The sequence below is a fragment of the Gopherus evgoodei genome, chromosome 16 (assembly GCF_007399415.2).
Source record: "Gopherus evgoodei ecotype Sinaloan lineage chromosome 16, rGopEvg1_v1.p, whole genome shotgun sequence".
Lineage (NCBI taxonomy): Eukaryota > Metazoa > Chordata > Testudines > Testudinidae > Gopherus > Gopherus evgoodei.
The window spans coordinates 12,717,277-12,743,064 of NC_044337.1; the positions used below are offsets into that span (position 1 = coordinate 12,717,277).

Consider the following 25,788-nt stretch of genomic DNA (forward strand, 5'->3'; position numbering starts at 1 on the left):
GTCACTGATTGGCTGTGAAACCTGGACAAGTCAAGTATCAGAGGGGTAGCCTGTTAGTCTGGATCTGTAAAAAGCAACAATGAGTCCTGTGGCACCTTAAAGACTAACTGATGTATTGGAGCATAAGCTTTCGTGGGTGACTACCCACTTCGTCACATGGACAAGTCACTTAACCCCTCTGTGCCTCGGTTTCCCCAGCTGCAACTTGGGCGCTATGAAGCTTCTCCCACGGAGGCAAACCCTGCGGTGCGCAGCCAGTCAGAACTCCGCTTGACCTCAGTGGGATGTCCGAGCGCGGAGGACAGGGCTTGGCCCAGCGCTTTGAGATCCCCCGGAGGCACGACGGATAGCCATGCTGGCTGCATCTCCAGGGCCTGCCCGCGCCTTTCCCCCAGCACGGGGGGGGGGGGGCGCTGGCCGGGGTGTGTCACCAGGGCAGAGACCGCAGCGCACGCAGCCGGGGGACCCCCCCCCACTTCCCAAGCCGCGCGAACGCGGCTGGCGAGGGACGCGGGCGCCCGCTAGGACCCGGGAGCGCGGAGCTCGGCGCGCCGCCGTGCAGGGAGCAGGTGGCCGCGCGGGGCTGCAGGCGCCGCGCTCCCAGCTCCCGGGTGCCCGGCAGGGCAGCGCGCCCGGGGCGGGCCGAGCACGCAGGGGAGCGAGGTGAGCGGCGCGTCCCCGCTGTGCGCTCGGCAGCGGAGAGCCCCGGGTGGGTCTGCAGGTGCACCCCGGGGTGGGGGGCTCGGGGAGTGTTCAGACCGCTCCACTCAGTGTGGACGGGGCTGGGCAGGGAGGCCCAGAAGGGTCGGCGCTGCCCGGGTGCCGCTTGGGCGCTGTGCCTGGTGGCGCTGGTGACAGGGCGGGTGATAGTGATTTGCACGAGTGCGCAGGGCTCTGGCGGAGGCAGGCTCAGGCCCCAGGTGTGAGCGGCGGATCAGAGCAGGAAGGTGGGATTCATTCCGGCTCTCCCTGGGCAGAGGCGTCGTGCGCTGCCCCAGTTTAGCCAGATAAGAGTATTTCTGTGATACCGGGGGATTAGCAGTGACGCTCGTTTCATTCTGTTTTTCCCAGGCAGAAAGGGGCAGCTGGTTGGGTTTTTCACTCTAGGAGGTTGCAGAGAGCAGATCGGATCAGCCCTCCCCTGGGGCAGGGCCCTGGCGGGGGCAGAGATGTCACAGCGTGAGCCTCAAGATGGAAGGGCAGCCTGCCAGTGGGAGCTGGGGCCTTCTCACAGTCCCTTGGGGGGCGGGGGGAGACAAGGAGGAGAGACACCCCGGCCAGCCAGCCAGGCTCTCAGCTTTCCTCAGATGAAAGGTCTCGCCCAGGTAAGAAAAGGGGAAACTTCAGGGAGGCCTCTCTCTCTGATCTGGGACCCGTCCTCCAGGTTTGCACTTCAGCAGCCTGGATGTGCACATTGGTCCTGATCACTAGGGATTTGTCGGTGAAATTCCTAGTGGGGAGGACTCTGAAGCTGCTGGGCAGGTAGGGCATCGAGAACTAGACTGCACACGATCACGCAGCCCAGAGGCAAGCAGAGGGGTGGGGAATTAGCCCAGTGACTTCACTGGGTTTGGCTCAGACTCCTTGTGCTTGGTGTGTTCGGAGCTGGATGGGCTGGGGGGTGCTGACTGCCCCTGGGGGACACCTGAGCATTTGTGCATCTTCCTTCCCCTGGCTGTTTGCTCTCCTCCCCTCCCTCTCTCCTTTTAGCACCCCTTGTGCCATCATCTGCTCTGGGGAAATTCAAGGCTCAGGCTAAGCCACCCACCTATCGAGGGCCAGCCAGGAGAGGGTATTTGCTCCTGCCAGCATGCAGAGGATGCTAGGGGGTGGGGGTGATGAGTGGTAATAACCTCCCAGAGCTGTTTTCCAACCCAAGTGATGATTCCCTGCTTCTCTCCCTCTGCTTCCATCCTCCTCCCACCCACACAGAACATTATCTGCCTTTGCTTTTTCCTTCCCCACACACGAAACATTATTTCCCCGCCCCTCAGCTGTTCAGGCGAGACCCGGAGAGGAGAGTGGTGAAGGCACAAACGGACTCGGTGTAGTTGGGAGGCTGAGCATTAAAGAGGATGAATCGTGCTTGGTGAGAACGGATGGCTTTCCACGCCAGCTGAGGGGGGATGTTGTGGACTCCAGGGTGGGTAGGAGAGCCAGGAGGAGGAGGAAGTTGTGGAGACAGCCAGGTGATAGATGCAGGTGGCTTTGTGTCTACGTTGGGGGTCTGGGAAGCTTTGGGGAGGATGAGCTTTGCCCGTCTCAAAGCACGACCAATGCACACGGAGTCTGACCGGGCCCCATCCTCCTCGTCTGGTGCTAAGCAGGGCTGGCAGCACTTGGGGAGCGCTGATGGCACCGTTGTGGCCCACTCCTGCATGGGTGCCAGCCAGGGCCAGCCTTAGGGGTGGGCGACTGTGGTCAGGGAGGATCCGTGGTCAAGGGGCTCAGGCTCCCTCTTGCTGCCAGCGGGGTGCGGTCCGGCATGGCAGGAGTGCCCTGCTCCCAATCGAAGGCTCCCTGCTCGCCACCCCACCTGTTTTCCCAGCCCAGCTCCTACTCTCGTCTCCCCACTGCAAGTTGGTTAACCGCACCCGCTGCACTTGCAAACGCCCCGGACCCAGTCCGCACAGCAGGCAGGGCCCAGGACTGGCCTTATGGGGGGACACTGTGGCAAGGAGCAGGTGGGCCTGGGTGTGAGGCTGTGGGAGGGAGCTTGGGAGAAACCCAGGGAGGCAGCGGGGGCAGAGGCGATGCAGGGGAAGGCTGGGAGGGCAGGAGGGGCCAGAGAGAAGGGCTGGGAAGGCAGCACGGGTGCCAAAATGTAAGTTCATCCAGGACACTGTTTCTAAAGCTGGTCCTGGGTCAGCCTAACCTTTTCCACCCCGCACACTTTTCTTTGCAGGAGACCAGTGTAGGGGCAGCACCAGTTCAGTGCAGGCTGACATCTGTATGAGCTCCTCTCTGCCGTCCTTTCCCCTACCCATCCCACTGTCAGTCAAGCCACGTGCACAGCGACTGGCTGGTGCTGAGGTGCGCAGAGCCGCCTTTGGCCTCCTAAGTGATCGCTGTGATCCTAGCCCAAAAGCCATCAGAGAGCATTTGCCAGGCTGTCCCTCTGGCTCCTTTCCCCAGCAATGACTGCCAAGGACAGAGTTACAGGGAAGCCCCCTTGGGTTACCTCTCCAGTCGGGGCTCCCAAGCTCTGTGTGTGTGTGTGTGTGTGTGTGTGTGTGTGTGTGTGTGTGTGTGTGTGTGTGTGAGAGATATTTCCCAGCTTTCCCAAGGCAGTGAGGAAAGAGGATTTTTCCAATCATAGTAAGTACCGAAGAGCGAAAATTGCAGTGACTCACTAATGAGGACTTCAAAAAATAATTGGTTAGGTCTGTGCTTGGCATGGAGCAGCTGTGAAATGGTAAATGCCTGCAGAGTGTGTGTCCACGTGCACATGTTAGCGTGGGAGGGAAAAGAATATACCCTTTAGGGCTTCATTGTTCACAAAGGGGCTGGCGTGAGCGGGGAGCCCTTCTGTGAAGTGTGTTAGTAGTTCTCAGCCCAGCTCCTATTGCACAGGCATCCCCATCTGTAGCTGGTCTCAGCAAAGAGGTCGCTGTCAGACTGGGCCATGGAGACTGAGCTGGCCTCTGCTGCTTTGGTTTTTCCAGGACTTTGGTAGGGTAGCAGGGCGGAAGCTTGCCCTGCTACTGCCTGTGCTGGGAACAGATCGAAGACCCTTCTCCCAGACTGAGATACATCAATGGTGACACCTTCCCCCACCTCTCTCTTCTGAGCTGGAGGGGACCCCTGCTAGCGGGGAGAAGGGAGATCAGTCCTCCTGCCCTATTCACTCAGCCTCCGGGCTGAGTCTGCCAGCAAAGGGAGCTGTAGCATGCCAGTTGTGGGGATGGAGTTGATGATGCTGTCACCTGTCCACCAAGAACTGGGGTGAGACAGACCAACCTGTCTGTCTGTCTGTTTACATGCATGGCCTCCATTACCAGAGGGCCTGAGGGCCTCACAGTTGGTCATGTATTTGTCCTCACGGCACCCCTGTTCAGGGCTGTTATCTCCCAGCTACAGATCGGGGAGCTGAGGCATAGGGAAATCGACTGACTCACCCAGTGGCAGAGCTGGGTGGGACTTAAATGTCCTAACCTTCATTTCACACAGGCCACCAAAGAGCCTTCAAATGACACCGACTTGAAGTCCTCATCAGCCTTGGCTGGATTCAGGCTGAGGAAGTGACCAAGAAAAGCTCCCTCTCTCCCTGACCCTGCCAGCCCTTCCCCTCCACCCATGTAAAACCCAGCGTGAGCCCTCTGAGAGGTGGCCAGCTACCTTTGCTCTGTTTGTTTTAATGGGATTTTGTATCTTTGGAGAGCTCAATCCCCTTAGAGAGGTTGGGTTGACCCGATCATGGGTAAACGTTGTTCCCCAGGTGGTTTATGTCCTTTGATCGGGTACTTGTTTGAATGGATTTCACTGAGCTTTCTGGGCAGGAAAATAATCTCCTCCTAAAGCTTAACCAGTCTGCAGGTTCGCGCTGTAATAAGCCAGGGGGTGGGAGGCAGGCTTATGCTGAGGTCGGCCTTAGGAGAGCCCTGCCTCCACCTCCCTGCCAAGGAATGAGCCTGTGAGGAGGAGACTGATGAGTCTGCCAAGCAGCCCTAGCACAAGACCTTGCTATGCAAACACTGGTTTTGATCTTGAGCTCACTTCTCCAGTGCTAACTGAGGTAGGGGAGTTGCAGCTGACTCAGAACCCCTGGGGTTTGGAAGATCCATGCCGGGTCACCGAGCAGAGGAATATTTGACCATCTCTTGGGCCTTCCATCTAAGGGCATTGCAAAGCCCTTTACAGACATTAACTAATGAAATGAAATCTCTCAACCCTTTCCCCCATCTTGTGGCAGATATTATTGTTTTTCCCAGTTCACAAATGGGGCAACTGAAGTCTAGGAGATCCAGTGACTTGACCAAGGTGTCAGGACCGGGGATAGAACCCAGGAGTCCTAGCTCCCAGACCCCAGCTGTAACTACTGTGCTTCGCTATAATGACCTATTATGTAAGCTGACTTTTCATATGGCTAGTCAGTTTACAAACCATCACTTGCTTTTCTTCCTCCTGGGAGATCTCTCTGTGAGCAGCAGCCGTTCTGGGCTGACGAGGGCTATCTGTCTGAGGGGCAGTAAACACATGGCTGATTTACGCTTTAGAAAAGTGACTGAGCTTTCACTCTGTGGCGTGGTTCCCCTGCACCTCCCCTGCTTTAATTAAAGGTTGTAAGAGGAAGGGATGCTTCCCAGTGGGAGGGGAGAGTGGGAGACCCACACTCAGGTCAGAGGACTGTGTACTCCAAGTTTGGACCTGGCTGCGCTTGGGAAATGGAGCAGAAGGGAGAAGACAACCTGGGAGCAAGGTGCATGAAAAGAGCCATTTAGGTGCAGAGCCCAGGCTGAGGGAGATGAAGGACCAAAATAAGAGGGTTGGGGAGAAATAGTGACATCCAAAATGGAGCTGTTCAGAGAAAGCTCTGAGCTGTGATACGCAGCCGGACAGATGTTGCACATCTGGGAAGGCAGCATGGTGCCAGAGGGCTTGATTCAAAGCTCTTTGCGGTCCATGGAAAGACTTGCTCTGCCCTCGCTGGGCTTTGGATCAGGCCGGGAGTGCACCATGCAGCAACATGGTGCGTTCGGCCCTCTAGGTGCGCCAAAGCCCAGCCTGATGTGTTTGGGGCAGGTTTGGGCTGTGCTGTCATGCGGGTCGGAGTATGATGGAGTAGAGATTGGTAGCCATGGACTTGTATTCGAGGAAGGGAGCGGGTAGTTCAGAGAGTCACCATGCCTCTGTGGTTCTGTGCAGGTGCTCGAGTTATGCTGATGAAGACTCCGCACTAAGGCTGGCAGAGAGACATGAGTAACAACACGGTAAGTCCTCCCTACGAAGCAGCCCTGCTGTCCTTGTGCAGAGCATCCACCTCCCGGGCCCTCGAAGGGTCTCATGGAACCTCCTGCCTCCTGGGTCCAAGCGCTTTGCGTCTTCAGGGCATTCTGGCATGGACGAGTCAGTCCTCAGCCCGGCCCTGAGAGCTGGATGATGTTCTCCCCACATCACAGATGGAGGAAGCTGAAGCCAGAGGTTAAATAGTTTTCTAAACATCTTTCGCCCGTTACAGCTCAGGGCTGGCCCATTAACCGACTCAGGGATTAGGACAGCTAGTGGCAGTTCCGGGAGCCGAGCAAGGCTTTGCTGGGATCTCCTAGCAACTTTGATCTCGGAGTATGATCAGGAGGCTCTCGCTGTGGGTCAGTGGTGGTGATGGCTGGGCTTTCTCCTCCCCTTTGGAGCTCGTTCTGCTCAGCCATCTACCAGAGCTGGTTCACTGACCTTCCCAGCACAGCGTTGGAGGTTAATGTGATTTTTCACTGGCTTAGGTTTCGTTTCCGTGCAGCAGTGGCAGCTTGTGCTCTGGGTTCAGGGCAGCTCTGCACATAATCGCTGTGCTTAACCCTTGGAGCGTGGCATCTAGAGCCTGTGGCTGTACGTGATTTAAACACAACCCCGATAAACCCACCTAGCCCCGGGTCACAGAGGGAGCCAGCAGAAGGTGTTCCTTGCTCCTCAGGCTGCTCGGCCAAGCCTGTCGCTCTGGACTGGGGAAAGCTGGCCCTGACTGAACCATGCCCTGCCCTGTCCTCCGGGCTCTTGAAAGAGGGAGCTACAGCAACGCTGGGTGGTTCATTCCAGCCTTAATGGAAGCAGGAGGTAGCAGAAATCTCACCAGAGGACCAGACTCCGGGGAGAGGGTCCCAGCCCCTGGTCAGAAGCCCAGGGGGCATCTGAGCAGATCCAGTCTCAAGAGAAACCTCCAGACTTTACCTCAAGTCAGGGCAGAACTGGGGGACTTAACCTGGTTTTCAGCAGAATCTGTGCATCAGCCCAGGTTCCTACGAGGCACAGGGGAGTCTCATGGAAGATATGAGGGAACCCAGTAGTTCTTGCTTAGAGATTCATGGGGAGGACTCTTGCTTGAGACAGTGGGAGCCTCTGGGGCTCACTAAAAATCTCTGGGCCTCGGGGAGCCTGGCCAGAGCTTTAGATTTGTGACTAAACTGGGAAATGGTGGAGTCTTTCCTGGTTTTAGGTTCCCCAGCTCTGACCTTTCTCCTCAAGCCTTCCAGCGTTCATATCTTACTCCATCACTGCCCTGCCCTCCTCTCCTGGACTGCTCTGGGCATCGTTACCCGCCCCACTCCTCCCCATCACCACTTCCCCCACTCCCCACACCAGTAAGGCTGCTGGTCAGCCCAGCTCTGGTGGAACTCCACTGACATGAGGGATGGTTCTCTCCCAGCCAACCTCGCCCTCTGCTCCATCACAACCGTGTATGTTCATCTGCGTCTGTTTTCCTGTATTCTGCCCACTAGTGATAGCAGTCTGAAAACTGCTTTGGGTCCCAGGCAGCCCCGTGGCTATGGGGTAGGAGAAACTCTCCCTGCGGTCTAGTGGGACCTTGTGTCCTGCCGTGGGAGAATAGGGCCCTTGGGTTTTAATCCCAGCCTGGGCAGTCATTAGAGCCAACATCTACAAAAACCAGCTCCAACTCGAGACACGCAAGGTCTGTTGCTCAGTGCTGCTGAGCGCTCACAGCTCCTGTTGACTTTGGCTGGAGCTGCAGGCGCGCCACCCTTCTACAAATCAGGCCCATGGTGACTCAGGTTGGACACCCAAACCCAGTGGCCATCTTTGAAAAGATTGGCCTTCACCTCTTATTATTTGGTTATTTAATGCTAATTACAGTAGCCTTCAGAAGACCCAGTTGAGATCAGCGCTCCAATTGTGCTGGGTGCTGCCTGTAGACTCAGCCCCTATCCCAAAGCCCTCAGTGCCTCAGTTTCCCCATTGGTAAAACAGGGCTAAAGTGTCTGATTCTGTTCTCAAGCCTGATGTGAGGACTCACTAACTCATGTTTGTGAAGTGCTGTGCAGATGAGGCCATGCAGGAAAGATGTGTCGTAGTGGTTTTACTCTCCAGGAGATCTGTGCATTCTCAACGGCTCAGAGCAGGCACACCAAGTAGCAGAGTTCACATCAAATCTTTATACCCTGAAGTCATGGTGAAATAGTAGCCAGGTAACCTGTATCTGCCCTGTTGTGGGAGCTGGGTTTCATTAGCTGCCAGCTCCAGATTACTGAGCTGCTCTGTTTTCAAATGCACCATGAAATCCAGCTGAGCTTTCATTGGAAAGAGGGCAGGGAAGTGAATAAACCCCACCCAGGAGTATTTGCCCTGAGGTTCAGTCTCTCTGAAAACAAATTAACTCCGAGAGGAGTGGGTGGATGAGATTCTGTGGCCTGCATTTTGCAGGAGGTCAGACTAGATGATCATAATGGTCCCTTCTGACCTTAAAGTGTATGAGGGAGGAGAAAATGCAGTCTTGGCTTGTGTCCATCTGAGGTTTCTGGCACAGAAGGCAGCTGGCAGGTTGCTGATAGCCTGCTGGGGTATTGGGTCCCTGTGCTGCTCCATAGCCTATTAGCCTTTGTTAGTTTCCAGTAAAGAAAGGCAGTGCTGGGGCCTGCTCCTGCAGTCCATGGGACTTTTGCCTAAAGATGAGGCCTCCTATTCCAACAGGGAATTATATGACTTCCTGCTGTAATGTAATCCAGGATCTAATGGCCTGGAGGGTGAGTTGTGTCTGTTTTCCCCGCCACACACACACAAGCAGTTGGTGTTCTCTTTCCTCCGTGTTGAGCACTGATGTTTTGTGTGACAGGTTGAAAGGGTGTTTCTGAGACATGATCTAGTGGTGACTGATGCAGCATGCTGAATCGTGGCTGTGAGCGTGTTGTGAGTGTGAACAATAGCATTTCGGTGAGCCTAAGAGAGGGAGAGAAAAGCCAGATAAGACCTAGATTAAACTTTCCCCGGTGTCTTATTCCAGGCCAAATTATGAAGGTGCTATCAGGGTTTTTATTCTCTCTCTCTCTCCATCTTTCCAGCCAGCCCTCGTCACTTGGGTATCTCAGTGCCGATATTCAGTCCTTGCACAGGCAATGCTCCTGCCTGCTTCAAGAGGGGATCTGATCTAAAAACTCTTTCCATTGACTTCCGTGGGCTTTGGATCCGGCCCTGAAGGAGAGGATGGGGAAGGCAAGGACAAGGGTACAGGAAGGCTACCCACAGAGCTTTTGCACAGTTTAGTGCATCCTGGTGGTTCTAAATCTTTATTTAGTCTTTAAAAAATAGATGAAATCAGCCGAGTGATGCCAGAGAACAAACATTAGGTCTGAACTTCAGTACTCACTGACCAGCTGCACAGCAGCTGTCTCTTCTCATGCCTTCCTGACCTTTCAAGGAATTCACTTTCTTTTTCTTGGCTGATTTACGGTTAAATCAACAAGACAGACGTTAGTGTCAACCAAAAGGAGCCCAAACAGGAGAAGTCACCAGCGCACAGAGATTGAGGCAGTGTGCGGTGCTTTCTGACTTGTGTGGATTATCGAAGTAATCTGTTTACAAGGCGCCTGTAAGCGCTGTACAGTATCAACCAAATGTGAGGCCTAGAGTACAGAGCATCCACATAGCCAGGCAGTTCCCATAAATCTGGCACAATAACCACCAGGCACCCTCACCCACAGGCTTTCCAGCTCACATGAGGAAGGAGGTACTGAGGGGAGAGGGCCCAAGAAACACTGAGAAATAGACCAGGTGAAATAAATGAGTTTGGGCTGATCTGCAGGCAGGTTCTGTAGCAGATTGCCCAGGGAACAGAAGGGCACATAGCGCTCTCTCTCTCTCTCTCTCTCTCTCTCTCTCTCTCTCTGCAGTTGGGAGGGAGGAAGCCAAGATTCAACGCAAGTAGCCCTGGTGATCAGCAGGTATCAGAGAAATATGTGAGAGAACAACAGGTCAGCATGACAAAGGGATATTCAGAAGTGTTCAATACTGGCCTAACAGCTGCCATGGAATCCAGTGGGAATTACCATTGGGAGCAGAGTTAGTCCAATACTGAACGCTTCATAGTGCCACATCCTGCCCTGCACAGGGTGTAACTGGCGGGGAGGAGGCAGGGGCATATGCTGCTTTTGAAAACCAGCGTCCTTTCCTCTTTTGCTAATAATATAACCCTGGAACTTTGACGAGCTCACTCTGTCCGTTTAAGCTGCTGCTTCCCTTTTTTATTTTTTTGCCTTTCACAGAATTTGGATGGTGAAGCCAGCCTGGTCAGTTTCACTTTTGTTTCAATTCTGGGAACTGGCATAAAGTTGTTTGTGCTCATGGTTCTGGGGGGAACATGTTTAATTGTTGGTTTTTAAATCCACTTGTTTTCATTGAACTGAAAAGAAAAACCAACATTTCTGCTTGCATTAGGTTTTGTAAACACAGCTAATGTCTATGCGTCCGATTCAGCAAGAGTTTACTCCTGCATAGACCAAACTAACGGCTAAGATCCCTGTCCTGCAGTTGGTTCCATCCATGCAGAAATTATTTTGGTTTAAGGTCATGGCTAGGGGCCCCAGTTGGAGAACAAGGTCTCATTGTGATAGGTGTTTGACACACGTGTAACAAAAATACAGTCTCTGCCCCTGACCATTTGTATTTGAAGTGTGCGATGAGAGGCGGCAGGTGGGTATGACAGACAAATGGGAGAGCACCAGGGCATGAAGAGATGATTATGAAAAGAATTCACTCCTACACAGAATAGTGGAGAAAAAACATGCAGAACTATGCCTGTAGAATTGTTAGGCCAACAAGAGTGCATCAGGCTGACTGTGCTCCCTGACCTCCCCCTCCCTGCATATCCAACTAAGGAAAACAAATGCAATTTTATAAAATGGCCAAAGAAATTAGTAACTCCAAAGGTTGGAAAGTAAGGCTAGGAATACAAATAGAAAAGGAGAGTAGGAAAAAGACGTGGTAATGAAGCTGTAGGGGAGCGGTAGTAGCCACACTAGAATAATAAGTTATAGGAGGTCTTGGCAGTGTTCTCTAGGAAAGTCCCTTTACAAGCATTGACTCTTGGCCCCTCTGCCTCAGGTAGCATTGACTAGTGGTTAGCACCCAGCTCCGGGAATCAGGTCTGCTGGGTTCTGCACCCAGCTCTGCCACTGACTTGCCTAATATGAGTTTCTGTACCTCAGTTTTTCCCTGTGTAAAATAGTAATATTTGGCCATTTCTGAAAGAGGCTTTGAAGTCCCCCAATGAAAGGCAGGGGTAGGCAACCTATGGCACGGGTGCCAGCGACAGCGCCTGATCTGATTTTCAGTGGCGCTCACACTGCCCAGGACCTGGCCACTGGTCCAGAGGACTCTGCATTTTAATTTAATTTTAAACGAAGCTTCTTAAACATTTTAAAAACCTTATTTACTTTACATACAACAGTAGTTTAGTTATATATTATAGACTTATAGGAAGAGACCTTCTAAAAATGTTAAAATGTATTACTGGCACGTGAAACCTTAAATTAGAGTGAATAAATGAAGACTTGGCGCACCACGTCTGAAAGGTTGCTGACTCCTGGTGTAAGGGCTTGTTTGCACTAGGGGGGCTACCATGGCATAATCCTGCAGTGTAGACGCATCCTACAGCAGCAGAGGGGGTTTTCTGTCACTGTAGGAACTCCACCGCCCTGAGTGGCGGTAGTTAAGGCAGTGGAAGCATTTCTCCATCGACCTACCTGCGTCTGCACCAGGGTCTAGGTCGAGTAGACCGTGGTAAAGCGTGGTAATGGTTATAGGAAGGCGGGAGTGTCTGAATCCTTCTAATTTGAGGGCAGGATAATCTCATAAACCACATCTCACAGAGCCAGACAGAGATAGAAGGAATCTTGCTGACTTTGAGTTTATTATAAGGTGTGTGGGGGTGGAGGGGATCCCATCCACTCTCTGTGATAAATACCTTCACAATAAGGTCCCTGCCCTTTCCGTGGAGTTTGTAATGAAAGCTCTGATGCGACTGGGGCCTGATATAACGGAGCCAGCACACTGCTGCAGAGGCAGAGTGGAAGCTGCAGGGCCCCCCTCTCTTTGCACAACTGTCTTGTTAGCTGGCCTCCCTGCTGGGATCTTCCCACTTAACCAGGGACAAGCCACAGCCCAGGCCTGTCCTCTGCTCCCCCAGCCTGCACATGCTGATTGCTCCATTTGGGGCTGCATCCATCTGGCACCACCAGCTCCCCTTAATTCCAGCCCCTTGCAGGCCTGCGCTCCCCCCCTCACCACCTCCACCATCACCCCATAACGCACAATTAACCCTTTCATTCCTGGTGTCTTTGCTGCCACATCCCAGACAAAGCCAGCATGTGGAGGCAAAAAGCTTGGCCAGTTGCTGGCCATGATGGATAACATTACAATGCTTAAAGCAGCATCTGGCTTCCCGGTGCATCTGGGCTTGGGGTAATGTCCCATTAAAGCCTGGCGAATATTCCTTTAAAAAGCTGCCCATTGCCAAACTCTCCCTTGACATCCCTCTGTGTGTCACAGCAGAGCTTGGGGAGGGGGGAAATGGCCGTGGCTGCCTGTCAAAGAACATGGGTGTGTTTGTGCTTCTGGAGCCCTTAGCTGTGGTGTTAGCTGCAGGGATCTCTGATGTCACGGACAGAGGGGGCGCTAGAGAGTTCTGGGAGATGCCCCTTCTTCCCTGGGATGGAGAGCCACATTTTCCAGCTACCACTGATTTGGAGGGCGGGGAGGGCAATGTGGAAAACCTGCTGCCGGAAAGGCAGAGGGGCTCAGTGCTTCCAAAAATCATGCCCGGGGTATTTTAAGTTGGGCACCTAAAATCTGAGGCTTGTGGTAGCTGTAGGCTGGAATCCTGCCCAGCTGCTGCTCCTGGCAAGGTAAGGGAGGAGGGGAAAAGAATGAGGCTCATGAGGATTAGGCCCCTGGTCTCTCAGTCATTTGTCAGACCATTGCAGAAACTTTGCCAGTCCCCTTGGCTGCCCTTTCCCAGGCTCCTTCGGAAAGGCAGGGCACTTGGAGATGCTGCACTGTCTCAGTCCTGCTCTCTCCCTTCCTGACCCCAGGGACAGCGCACTGCAATCTTCGTGGTTCTCTTTGCTTTGATCATGCTGCTGATCATCTACAGCTCGAACAGTGGGAACGAAGTTTTTCATTACACTGCCCTGCGGGGGAAATCCCACCGTCCCCCCAACTTCCGGAAATGGGGGGTGAAAAGTGGATACCTCCCCATCTATGGAAACAAGGTACGGTGCAGCCCACCTCCGGTGAGCCATGGGGCGCTCCCTTGTGGTCCTGTCACAATCTGGCTCCTGGAACTCTGGGGTGAGCCCAGCGGGCGTTTTATATTGGGAACGAAGGGCTGGATTATAGATCCCTGGGAGGAGCCATGCAATAACGTGCTGGTGCATTAGGAGCATGAAGGGCGACTGCTTTTCTGGCCTCCGTATGGCTGCACCCTGCCCAGTGGGCGTTGGTGGAGCAGAGGTGACATGACACAAATTGCTGCCGCTCAGCTGGAGAATGGACCTATGTGTTTCTATTATGGAAGCACCACCCATTGCTGAGAGCAAGGGACCAGGAACTGGGTCTTCCGGCCTCTGTTACCAACTCTGCTTCTGACTCACTAACCGGCCCTTGGCAAGTCACTTTGCCCCTCTGTGCCCTGGTTTGCCCATCTGTGCAATGGGGCAGTAATTCCCAGACAGGCTCAGAGGGTTCCTTAAGGAATGTCTGGTAAGCAGGTTGGACTCCTCAGATGGAAGGTGCTTATCAAAGGGCAGCGTGGTAGTGAACTAGCTAGTGAGTGTGGAGCCCTGCCCTCCACTGCAATGCTCTCCGATCTGAATCCCATTGTGCTGGGTGCTGTGCATCCACGTAGATGGTTGCTACCCAAAAAAGATTCCAGTCTGAATAGACAAAGGAAGTGTTCCTGGCTTCATTTCACAGACTGGGAACTGAGGCACAGAGAGATTGTGACCACCCAGAGTTACCCAGGGAGTCTGTGACAGAGCCAAGAATTGACCCCAGATCTCCTGAGTCCCAGCCCAGTCCCATACCCAAAAAACGGCCCTATTTCCTGTCCCATTAGAGAGAACCCCTGGTAGCTCAAGCGGCAGGGGCCAGTGTCTCGGGAGGAGAAGGGTCTCAGTTCTGTTCTCGCCATTGCCTGGGCGTTCTAAGCAGGGAAGGCGCACGGGGTCGTGATGATGGGGAGGTCTTAGTTGGTCACAGGATCCTTGCTAATGATGGTTTCTTCCCCAGACCCTGAATTCCCATTGCCACCAGTGTGTGATCATCACCAGCTCCAGCCACCTGCTTGGGAGCAAACTGGGCTCAGAGATTGACCAATCGGAGTGCGTCATCCGCATGAACGACGCCCCCACCACCGGCTACGAGGCAGACGTGGGCAACAGGACCACAATCCGGGTGGTGGCTCACTCCAGCATCTACAGGGTGCTGAAGAGGCCACAGGAGTTCGTCAACAAGACCCCGGAGACCATCCTCATCTTCTGGGGGCCACCCAGCAAGATGCAGAAGAGCCTGCTCAAGATCCTCCAGCACGTCAGCATGTCCTTCCCCAACTTGTCGGCCTACGTGGTCTCTCCCGGGCGCATGAAGCAGTTCGACGACTTGTTCCGGGGAGAGACCGGGAAGGACAGGTACCTTGGAGCCCCATTCCCATTCTACTCCGGGGGGCATTCTGCGCCCATAAATCCTGCACACAATATTTTAAAATTCTGTAAACTTTTTTTGTCAGAACACTACTACATAATCACGCCACTTTCAATTGTTTAGGTCATTTATTTCAAAATATCTCTCAGCAAGTATGTCTGTAACAATACAGACACACCCAGAAATTCCCCCAAGAGCAGAGAGTTAAAGAAACCCATATGATAACCCAGTTCCTCTTACTCTGCCCCCCAAGCCTGGACAGGGGGCCAGACACCACAACCCCTCCCACCGAGCCCTGCTGTGGGGCCCCCCCTTGCCCAGATTCCCCCCTACACACACACAACCCCAGCCGTGGCCCCCCAGCCCAGAGACCCACTCCCCCTTGCTCAGGGATCCAGAGGAAGAAACAGCCTGATGCTCCATCCCAGGCTTGCATGAACTTTCCTGCGGGCCACCCTCTCCTTCCTCAGGGCATGCTGGGAGCTGCAGCTGCCCGGAACCCTCAAACTCCCTCTCCCTGCCACTGCAATGTCTTCTGTGTGCAAACTGGGCTCTGGTGGGTCTAGCGGCTGTTAGCAGTATTGCATCCCATTTCTGTGGGGGAAAGGAAATTCTGCACACGCAATGTTAATTTCTGCAAAATTCTGCATTGCACAGTGGTGCAGAATTCCCCAAGGAGTAGCATTCTCACGCCTGGTGACTGGAGCCCCAGCCCCACTGGCCAGCCCATCCCCATTGTCTGCCCCTGCTGCAATGCCGCTGACTTGGGCTGTCTCGCGGTGCACACCCATGAAAAGAGGCCATGCTGCCCTCTGGAGCCACTCGCCTGCCTGGCAGTGCATCCTGGTCCCTAGCTGGGAAGGGGGAGCCAGGCTGCTCAGGTGATGGGGAGCCTTGGGAGAGCAGAAATGGGGTGGGGATGGGGGAATCAAATGGGAGAATAAAAAACTTGGCATCAATATAATTCCATGTCCTCTCACCTTCTCCTAATTGGTCACTCCCTGTTCTCCCCCCATCTCCATCCTACACTCCTTTCCTTCCTCACTCTTCCCCTGGCATCCCCCTCCTCTTCTCTCTCTCTCTCCATCTCCTCTTCTTGTTCTCTCTCTCTCTCTCTCTCTCCATCTCCTCCTTCTCTCTCTCCCCTTCTTCTGCCGACCCCCTGCCATTCCCCGTCTCGCAGGGAGAAGTCCCGGTCGTGGCTGAGCACAGGCTGGTTCACCATGGTGATTGCCGTGGAGCTGTGTGACAAGGTGCATGTTTACGGGATGGTCCCCCCTAACTACTGCAGGTAAGAACCCAACTCCCCCCAGGTGCCCCTTCTGGGATCCCAGTGCTTGGTCATCGGCTGGCAGCGCCTCAGCGGCTCACCCTGTAACTCTGTCCTCTGCAGCAGGAGACCTCAGCCAGGCAAGATGGCATATCACTACTACGAGCCCAAGGGCCCGGACGAGTGCACCACCTACATCCACAATGAGCGCAGCCGCAAGGGCAACCACCACCGCTTCATCACAGAGAAATGGGTCTTTGCCAGCTGGGCCAGCCTCTACAACATCACCTTCTCCCACCCGGCCTGGGACTAGGGGCTCCTCGAGGAGACATGGAGCCATCTGAGTGCCCAACCCAGCAGCTGGTGCCAGTAGTGGGATAACTCCACCTGGATGGGGAAACATCTCTTGGATTAACCCTATGAGCCAGGCTGGGCTCTGACGAACGAGGCTCCGCACTACAGGCTGTCCAGGGCCAGAAGGATTGGGTGAGGGGAGGAAGGGACTGGGAAAGTGCCAGTGACCTGACCTGCAGTCCCAAGGCCCAGAGAGTCCTGCTACACACTGGGCACTGCTGGATTCATGGTGTCCCCTTCCCCCCCACAGGCCACACACCTAGTGCACATCACTGGTTCCCTGCTTTGAGGTCACCTCAGTCCCTCGCCAGCGATGAGCTCAGAGGCCCGAGAGTGAGGGGGAACAATCGCTGGCTGCCCAGATGGAACGGCTGACCCCTACTTAATGCTCTGGGTGGCGGCTCTGGTCTCGCCTCTCTTGGCTTCTGGAGAGTGTATTTCCGAGGTGGGAGGACTGTAACTCTCTCAGCTCTGCTAGGCTCAACTTGATACTGAGTACCCGAAAGGCTGTATCCGCTGTACAGTGCAAGCCTGCTCCAGGCAGCCTCTGCCTTGGGAAACTGCCGCCTGCGTCTCCAAGTTTCCACTGAGGCCTATAAGAGACCAGCCTCAGGGGCGTAGACTTCTCAGGTGGGTCTGAGGCAGGGCTCGGGAGGGGGCATGAGACACATTTCAACAGGCTGCCAAAGCACTGACCCCCATAAGTGACAATGACAGAGCCCACTCTCCCCTGATAGCTCTCCACCCTGCTGCCTGGGGCTGATCCCTGGTGTGGCTGTTTAAGACAGGGATGCCCTGTGGGGTGTGGTAGGGGTGTTGTGTTGGGGAGTGTCACGGTCACTGGGAGGGGTGTTTGTGGGGGGAGGGAAGGTGTCACCGTCACATTGGATGTGGGTCACGGTCACTGGGAGGCATTGAGGGTGGGGTGTGTGTGTGTGTGACAGTCATTAGGAGGAGTGTTAGGGGACAAGGGGGTATCAGTCTCAAAAGGGCACCGATGCCTACAGGGCTTTGTCTTTTCACAGCTGTAGAGGGCACTGGGCAGGGGGTGGAGAGGTCCCTCTGCTCCGCCTGGAGTCTTGTTTTGGCATCACCAGCTGTCCTGGACAAAGCCCAGTCTGAGAGCTGCGCGCCAGGGCGTTTGCTGTCCTAGCTCCCCTTCCGCTGGCTGGCAGAGCTGGCAGCTGGTCCCTGCCCTCCTTTAACTCCACTTGTGAAATCAAGATTTGGTGGCATGTGGCCACGCTGGCTGCCCCCACTGGGCTGGGAGGCCTGGGGCTGTGGTTTATTTAAGACTCTTCACCTACCCCCCACCCCCCAGCTCTGTCCACATGGGCTGCGATGCCTCCTCCACTCCTAGACAGGACACAGCAGTGATCCCCCAGCTGCATGGCTGCACGTCCTGCTTTCCTGTCCTTGCTGCAGCCCTGCAGAGACCTTACAGCTGCTGGTGCACCCACTGCCTGTCCTATCTGTGTGTGGCAATGGCGCTCCCTGCTGGTGTCCAAGAGGCAGTGCCATTTGCTAGGCTCACTCTGCATGGCTTCTCCATATCATTTTCAGGGCAGTTCCTCTTGAATGTGCTTTGCTGCTGCTGCTTCTGGTACCATTGGCACCGCCTCCCTACCCCCCAACATGCACACCTCTTGCCAATGAAACGTCTGCACAGGGAGAGCAAGTGGCCATGTGGTAAAAGAGGGCAGCAATACTGTGGAAGTGGAAATTATACCCTCAGCATCTCAAACCAGGAGCACTTTTCACTGCCTCTCATTTTCTGTCTGTCTGATCGCTGTTCTGCCTGGCTGCCTCTCACCCCTGCCACTGGATCTGTTATGCCCCAGGTTACTGAGAGCTCCTTAAATTAAGGCGCTGAGACTCCATAGTAAACACTGATCATGACTGCATGGGAGAGGTCTCCGCTCCGTGCTTGCTGCACACGGCTTCCGTGTACACGCACAGCTGAGGGGACCGTGTGTGGGTGTCAGACATGGCTCTGTTCTTAGTGTAGATCCCCTTAGGCTTGATCCCTGTTGCCTCAGGGTAGAGTAGGTGTGAAATGCTCCTGTTATGGTTTGGAGTTACTCAGTTCTGCGGGAAATCATAGGACTGGCAGGGAGCTTGAGAGTCAGCTGGCCCAGTCCCCTGCGCTCATGGCAGGACTACGTGTTATTTAGACCATCCCTGACAGGTGTTTGTCTAACCTGTGCTTAAATGACAGCACAAGGTGTAGGCAATGCAGAATCATGGATTGAGACTAATAGATTTGGGCCCCTTGTGTTTACTCCCATGCTCTCCCTCTGTCCTGCTCTCATATCCCCAGCCCACCTCTGCCATTTCTCATGGTCATTTTCCCTCTCTGCCTTCCCCAGCAATTCAGAGGCTGCATGAAAGGTGCACTTCAGCTTGAGGCCATCAGCTGCTTTCTAGTCACCCAGCAGGTTGGATTTTGCCCTTCCCTGGTCCTCGGCAATAGCTGCTGTAAATCTCCAAGTTACAAAAACAAACACTATAAAAGCCTGCAGTATTTTTTTTAACAGCCCAAAACACGGTGGGCCAGATCCTCACTCAAGCAAAACTCCCCTCTGCAACCAGTGGGACGTTTGTCTGGGGCAGGGCTGCAGGATTGGGCCCTGGAGTAACCTGACTGTGAACTGGTTACAGCGCAGGGGCCTGACTCTGATCCCATGTCCACCAGGGTGAATCAGCAGCCAGCCTGCTCAAGCTGAACCAGGGTAAATGAGGTCAGACTCCAGCCCCGTGTCTGTAGAATATGGCAGCATTTTCTTTGAAAACAAGGGAGAGACTGCTAGATGTGCCGGAGGGAAAACCATCAGCTCTGTGCTCCACCTCTATGGGTTGAATGGGGGCACACCTCCCCGCAGCAGAGAGATTCTCCACGCAGGTCTGGAGTGGAATTGTATTGTGGCTGTGTGAGCTGAGAGCAGATCCCCCCCCCCCACGCTCTGACACCCACAGGTGGGAATGGCCCTTGTGCAGTTGTCTTGATCATGGCTGGTATCGCAAGAGGTGACTCCCACCCTGCACTTTGGGAGGGGAACCCATGCAGGAGCGTGATGGCAAGGAGGTGGGAAGGGGACCTTGAAACTTACAAATGCCCCTTGGTGGAGAAAATGCCTTCCGCCCCCCCCCCCCCCCGCAGAAGATCAGCCAAATCTATATCCACTGAATGAACAAACTTTGCTCTTGGTTACTACAGTCAATGGAGATGCTCTGGATTTACACCAGTGTGACTGAGCCTCCTGTGACCCCTGATATTCAGGACACAGGAAGCAAACTGTGCCCAGCAGTGTGTCACCAGCTGTGACCTCGCTGGGCACCATGGTGCCTATTCTACACATCACTGCCACCCTAGAGGACGTAGCTTTGGAAAAGATGCCACAGCCAGTGGAGAAGTCCTGGCTACCCTTCCGCACAAAGGCTATGGAGCTGCTATTTTCCCACCATAGCCAGGACCTTTAGGGGTGTTCAAAGCAACATTGTTGAGATGTTTTCGGGGGGGAGGGAGTGGGTTTTTTCCCCCTGGTCCTTGCATTTGTATTGGTTTCCTAAAATAGTTGTATTAATATATTTTAAAAACCACTTCACAAGAAGCAGGGTGAGATATTGAGGCTTAGAGGCAAACCCAGTTGGGTGCCTGGTACCTGCAGCTCCTCTGATGTCAGCTTGCTAGTCTGACCCCCATCTACATCACTGGGAGTCATGGGTGCTCAGCACGTGTGTGTGCCAGGCCGTGCCTTCAAAGGGATCGAATGCTGTTAGGTGCCTTGCTCCCCTAATGTGTTTCGGTAATGTGGAAAGCCTAGCCTTACATGTTGTACTGTGCTGGCAAATTCTGCAAAACCCCATGGGGTTCTGGACAATGCAGTAAAGGAAGTAGGATTGATCCCCTTTTGGTTTGATTTTCTCTTTGCTGCTTCTCTTCTGTGCTTCTGTAAACAGCTGATCTGCTTAAACCACTTCACGAATGATCCTTTGAACAGAACTGTCAAGTCGCTCGGCTGGGTAGTGCCTATAAAAATTAGTCACTCTTGAATATAAAGTTGCATTTATAAAGGGTTAATAAATGATGAATAGAAGCCTGTTATGTACACAGGTAGCGTGATTAGAAGCACATCAGTAGAAGGCATATGTGTGGTAATGAGCCCTGGTTATAAGCAACCTATTAGGTTCTCTAATAACAATGGATTAGCTATTTATGAGAACATCTGTTAATCATTTATTAACCCTTTATAAATTGTAAATGGAACCTGAATAGAAAGTGTGATGTAAAAACCTGGATGGTAACATAACAGCATGTGGTTGTACCATTTAATGTGAGACGTTTGCTATAAAAATAACTCGCAATACAAATAAATCGGGTGCTGAGGTTTGGTTTTTTTTTTCTTCTTCACTTCTCTGCATTGCTTGGGCTGTGGAAGAACTTGGCAATGCAGTTTCTTCCCCTCCCAGTTCCATCCTTTCCCAGCTGGCAAGCAGGGCCATTTTCCAGTGTTTTGAATGGATCTCGACACTGCCTCTTGATTTAACAGTAGCATTAACCTCTGTGGCACCTTATCTGACCACAACATCCTTTTTTATACAGGAGCTGCACGGATGGTGTCACAGCAGCACGGGGGGAAAGCGTTTGTTCATTTGCTCCTGCTGCTGTGCAGGCAGCCAGAGGAACATGTGATGTTTTGCTGGTAGATCCTCAGATAGTGACTACTGGCTTTTGTTTTCTCTTCCTTTTTTAATCAATTTTTCAGCCATGGAGTCATGGATTTAAAAAACCAAACATACGGGGTACTAAGAATCCAGTTGGCTTATGTTCAAATGCAGCCTGACAGGACTCCTGGATTCTGTTCTTGACGCTGCAGCCTCAGTTTCCCACCGGTCAATGGGGAGTCATGATCATAATAGAGCTCACAGGGGCATTGTGAGACTTAATTCACTGTGTGGGAGCCTCACATACGTGGTGTGCAAAGGTTTCTTAGAGCCTGGTTAGATTATACCAATGTAAAAGTATTGGTTGTTGAGCCTAGACTACCTGCCAGAGCCCCTTTAAGGGGTTCAGAGTACTGGAATGCCCAGGCTAAAGGAGCACGATCGCTCTGTGCCAGATCCTCAGCTCAGCTAGCCTGGGGGCAGGTCCTCTCTGACTGCAGGTCCCCTCACTCAGCACAGAGGCCCAGATCCTCGTGAGCTGCTGTGAAGTGTCAACATAACACATCTAGTAGCCTGGACCTGTATTACTGCTTCCTAGGGACCCCCTGTATCTGGGATTGTCTGTCAAATCAGCAAGGAGTGAATGTTTTGTAACGATTTGTAAGGGAATAAATATTGCTATGATCTTAGCCGCCATGTTTCTGTGACTTTGGATCTTTTGTCATTCCAAGGCCTCAGAGAGAGGCTGCCCTGCCTAGCAAAGTCTACTGTTGACAACAGAACTGACTTGGTTCATTAAAGTGTTTGATGCCCTCTCACCCGCCAGCCCTGTGACCTTTCCCCCAGCTGGCTGTATAATATTGTGACCTTTCCCATGTAGTTTTCTCTAGGTCTCCAGTGTGAATGCTTCTGAAAAGCAGAGTCCAGCATAGTGGTCGGTGGTGGAAGGTTCTTGCTAGGACAGAGGGGAGAGTGGAAGGAAGAAAGGTCTTATGGGGAAAGTCCTTAATCTCCCTGTGAGTTTGCCATGGGGCTCATACTCCTTCCCTGTAATTCAGGTGTGTTGTGGGGCTACATCTATTAATAGTGGGGAGTTGTCCAGATACATTGGTGATGGGTGCTAGATAGAGGAAAAAGCCAGGGCCCTGGCAAAATCTAAACAAAACAAGACACAGTGAGGACCAATTTCTGATGCTGGCTGATCTCAATTGCCCTTTGCTATAGTCCCCCCGCCCCCCATACACACACATTAAACAGTTACATTGTAAAGCAAAGCCATAGTTGCTATATACACACCTTCCTAATCTGGCTAGCCCAGCATCAGGATTTCAAGTCCCAAGGGTCCTGCAGGTAAAGTGATACTAGGGAGGGATACCGGTGTGCCTGATTGCTCAGCCCATATGTTACCTGGGAAGGGCCATCTTTGTGGTGTCTGAGTGCAGCCTATGAAGTGCGGCCTGATCCCGGCCTGATACTTCCTCATGTTACATAAGTCCTGCGTAATTGTGGCCGTTTTGGGGTCCTTCTTGTGCATCTTCAGGCTGGGAGATAGTGATGCTGGTGCTGGCCCTAGCGCAGGATTAGGGCTGCCACAGCAAAGCTAAACAGAACTAGACCTGACTTTGCTTCCTTGTGGTGCAGGAAAAAGGCCTGAAAAGGGACCCTTCCAGTCCAGAGACAAGGGGGTGGGGTGTCTGCTTCTGTTTTCTCCTAGAAATTCAAGGTCTTGCCCTTTTCTCCTGAACCCCACGGCCCACTGGAGAGCTGATTGGATGACGGCAGCCAAAAGACCCCTGCAAGTGGAACGTGATTCACTGAGAGGACAGGTGATCTTCATCCAGCCCCGTGAGGGCAGGGGGTGGGTGGAAGGGAGCTTCTGACTCTATTGCCACTCGGCAGCAGTCAGCAGTGTCTGCCAGACTCACCTTCTCGAACCACCGCCTCATTTCTAGTGGCTTCACGGCAGCCCCCAGCCCCGAACCCACAGCCTGCACCTGTCCCTCCTTCCCCCTGCCCCCCCACAGCAGCAGCCCCTGACCCATCAGCCTGCAGCTCCTCCTCTCCCCAGATCCCACAGCCCCACAGCCTGCACCTCACCCCTAAATCCAGCAGCCCCAGCCCCACAGCCTGCAGCTCCTCCTCTCCCCAGATCCTACAGCCCCACAGCCTGCACCTCACCCCTAAATCCAGCAACCCCAGCCCCACAGCCTGCATCTCCCCCGATCCTGCAGCCCCGGACCCACAACCTGTAACCCCCCAGTCCCTCCAGAGAGACATTACCCTGCAACCACCACCCCCAATCCTGCAGCCCCAGCCCCATAGCTCCCTGCCCCAGGCCTCCAACCCTCAGATCCTAGCGCTCGGGACCCACAGCCTGCAGCTCCCAGTCCCTCCTCCAAGACCCACCCTGCAGCCCGGTCTCCAGACCCTCTCCCCAGCAGGGGAGGGGCGCCTGCCCCAGCCAGAGGCGCAGGGGAGGTGGAGGACCCGGCTCCTCCTGCCCCAGCCCGCGGGAGGAGCCTGCCCGGCCAGGCCGGCGCTGCGCGCTGCAGCATGACAGCGGCGGACGCGCAGGAGTATCTGTCGCGCAGAGCGATCCCGCAGCTCTTCGAGGTGAGCGCCGGGGGCAGGGGACGGGCCTGGGGCGGAGGGGCTGCGCCTCGCTCCGCGCTGGGAGATCCGAGCCAAGCGCCGGGGGGGCCAGGCTCTCCCGGTCCCGGGTGCAGCTGCAGCCCCCTTTGCGCAGAGTGTCCCGGGCACCCCAGCCCACTCCCATCCCCGGTAACCCCGCCCCAAGCTCCATACCCCGTGTACCCCTCCCGTATACCCCGTACCCCCGCCTTTCCCTCCCCTCCACCTCCCCTCATGTCCCCTGTCCCCTGCCAGCCTCTCTGCACCTCCCTCCCCTCCACCTCCCCTCAAACCCCCTGTCCTCTGCCACCTCCCTCCACATCCTCCCCTCCACCTCCCCTCATGCCCCCTGTCCTCTGCCAGCCTCCCTCTACATCCTCCCCTCACACCCCCTGTCCTCTGCCACCTCCCTCCACATCCTCCCCTCACACCCCCTGTCCTCTGCCACCTCCCTCCACATCCTCCCCTCCACCTCCCCTCAAACCCCCTGTCCCCTGCCAGCCTCCCTCCACATCCTCCCCTCTGCCTCGCTTCAAACCTCCTGTCCTCTGCCACCCTCCCTCCAGATCCTCTCCTCCACCTCCCCCAAACCCCCTGTTCCCTGCCAGCCTCCTTCCACTTGCCTCCCCTCCACTTGCCCTCAAACCCCCCATCCTCTGCCACCCTCCCTCTACATCCTCCCTTCCACTTCCCCTCACACCCCCTGTCCTCTGCCACCCTCCCTCCACATCCTCCCCTCACACCCTGTCCTCTGCCACCCTCCTTCCACATCCTTCCCCTCCACCTCCCCTCATGTCCCCTGTCCCCTGCCAGCCTCCCTCTACAGCCTCCCCTTCATCTCCCTTTACACCTCCTGTTCCCTGCCACCCTCCCGCCACATCCCTCCCCTCCACCTCTCCACACACCCTGTCCTCTGCCACCAACCCTCCACATCTTCCCCTTCACCTCCCCTCACACCCTGTCCTCTGCCACCCTTCCTCCACATCCCTCCCTTCCACCTCCCCTAATACCCCCTGTCCTCTGCCACCCTCCCCTCCACCTCCCCTCATATCCCCGTCCCCTGCCACCATCCCACTACATCCCTCCCCTTCACCTCCCCTCATACCCCAAGGCCTCCAGCACCTTCATAATATTCCCCTCCCCTCATATACCATGCCCTCCACCAGCACCCCAGTCCCATTCTCCCCTAATATCCCTGGGCTCCTTCTGTTCTCTCACACTGTGCTCTCTCCCCTTTTACCTCCTTCCCCTGCATGAGCTGTTCAATTACCCCTTTGTCATTTACCTTTGTCCCAATCCCCACTCTTGCCTGTAGACCCTCCCCTCCCCGTCGGTGCCACTTCACCCTGAATCTTTCTGCTCTTGAATAACCCACCTTCTTGTGTGCCCTCATCTGCTTTACCCCTCCCTGTGCTTCTTTTCCCCACATCCCCTTCCCTACTGTACGTCTGGTTCAGTGGGCAGTATGTTTTGCCCAGCCACATCCAGTAGTTGGGTAGGCTCAGAAAAGGCAGGTTCAAAGGAAGATAGGAATGGCCCAGCCCTCTCTGATCTGGAAACCTGCTGCCTCCAGCGCTCACCTGTCCTGATTAGAGATCCAGTAAATCTGCATGTGTGGATTTCCCACCCGCGCTGAGGATGGAGGCTCTCCCTATGGCTTTCTGGCCTCCCCAGCCTTCTTGGCATCATTCAGGCTTTCACTCTAGGCAGAATTAAAATTAGGTGCCTGCTTTCTCGCCCCTCGAATCCAGGCAATGCTGGGTGTGGTTTGAGAGAATGGGCCTGATTCTCCTCTTGCTTGCCCCAGTGTCTCTCCCTGGATCTAACCCAGAGTAGGTGAGCCTGGAGCTGAATTGACCACGTTCGTCTTCGTGGGGTTTTGTGGGGTTACTCTCAGGGATGGCATTGTTATCCATGTGGCATCTGGGTATTTTTCCACAAGCAGCTAGCTGATGTACTGGTCCAGCATCCCATTCACCAGCAGGAGCATCCGGAATAGAATTCAAAACTGCTGTACATTTTAAAGGGACAGCTGCTTGAGTGATCTCTCAGCTGTTTGATTTGGGGGGGGGGCTTCCTCCTGCCCCCCCACCCACAACACCCCCATGAAGTGTGACTGCATATCCTGGCCCTATGTATAAGAAGCACTAACAGCATAGCAACAAGGCCGGCATCAAACAGTCTTGATTATTGAATTGACTGAGAGACTCACCACTGTCCTTACAAAT

The 25,788-nt window shown here is 54.3% G+C and overlaps 2 protein-coding genes across 12 annotated transcripts in view; both read left to right on the forward strand.

Annotated features, from left to right (window-relative positions):
• Positions 1-578: 578 nt before the first annotated feature.
• ST6GALNAC6 (ST6 N-acetylgalactosaminide alpha-2,6-sialyltransferase 6) lies at positions 579-21,618 on the forward strand. Of its 9 annotated transcripts, none has more exons than XM_030535258.1 (9): positions 579-663; positions 1,072-1,325; positions 1,933-2,089; positions 5,866-5,930; positions 9,834-9,914; positions 13,032-13,211; positions 14,230-14,627; positions 15,824-15,931; positions 16,034-21,618. In XM_030535258.1, exons 4-9 carry the CDS (start codon positions 5,916-5,918, stop codon positions 16,221-16,223), a joined length of 972 nt encoding a protein of 323 aa, XP_030391118.1. In that variant the 5' UTR covers positions 579-663; positions 1,072-1,325; positions 1,933-2,089; positions 5,866-5,915; the 3' UTR covers positions 16,224-21,618. The 9 variants fall into 9 exon arrangements, 8 of the variants coding, with proteins under 8 accessions (XP_030391118.1, XP_030391117.1, XP_030391121.1 ...); XM_030535257.1 differs by having other exon boundaries at positions 1,995-2,089; XM_030535261.1 differs by lacking the exon at positions 9,834-9,914 and having other exon boundaries at positions 1,995-2,089.
• Positions 21,619-22,685: 1,067 nt separating this feature from the next.
• Positions 22,686-25,788, forward strand: part of AK1 (adenylate kinase 1) — a 38,412-nt gene continuing 35,309 nt past the window's right edge. For 2 of the 3 annotated variants that reach the window (XM_030535247.1, XM_030535249.1), the window contains exon 1: positions 23,460-23,542. In XM_030535247.1, coding sequence (XP_030391107.1) covers positions 23,483-23,542 — 60 coding nt within the window. In that variant the 5' untranslated portion in view covers positions 23,460-23,482. Of the gene's footprint in view, positions 22,756-23,459; positions 23,543-25,788 lie in introns of those variants that run through there. The other variant, XM_030535248.1, reaches the window with a different exon arrangement.

What these genes read in the sequence shown, in the direction of transcription:
- ST6GALNAC6 (XM_030535255.1), top strand. Translation starts at nt 9,148, where the DNA reads ATGGGGAAGGCAAGGACAAGGGTACAGGAAGGCTACCCACAGAGCTTT. An exon ending in ACCCACAGAGCTTTTGCACA is followed by an intron (nt 9,202 to 9,833) that starts GTTTAGTGCATC and finishes CTCTCTCTGCAG; the next exon opens with TTGGGAGGGAGGAAGCCAAG. An exon ending in GGAGAGACCGGGAAGGACAG is followed by an intron (nt 14,628 to 15,823) that starts GTACCTTGGAGC and finishes CCCGTCTCGCAG; the next exon opens with GGAGAAGTCCCGGTCGTGGC.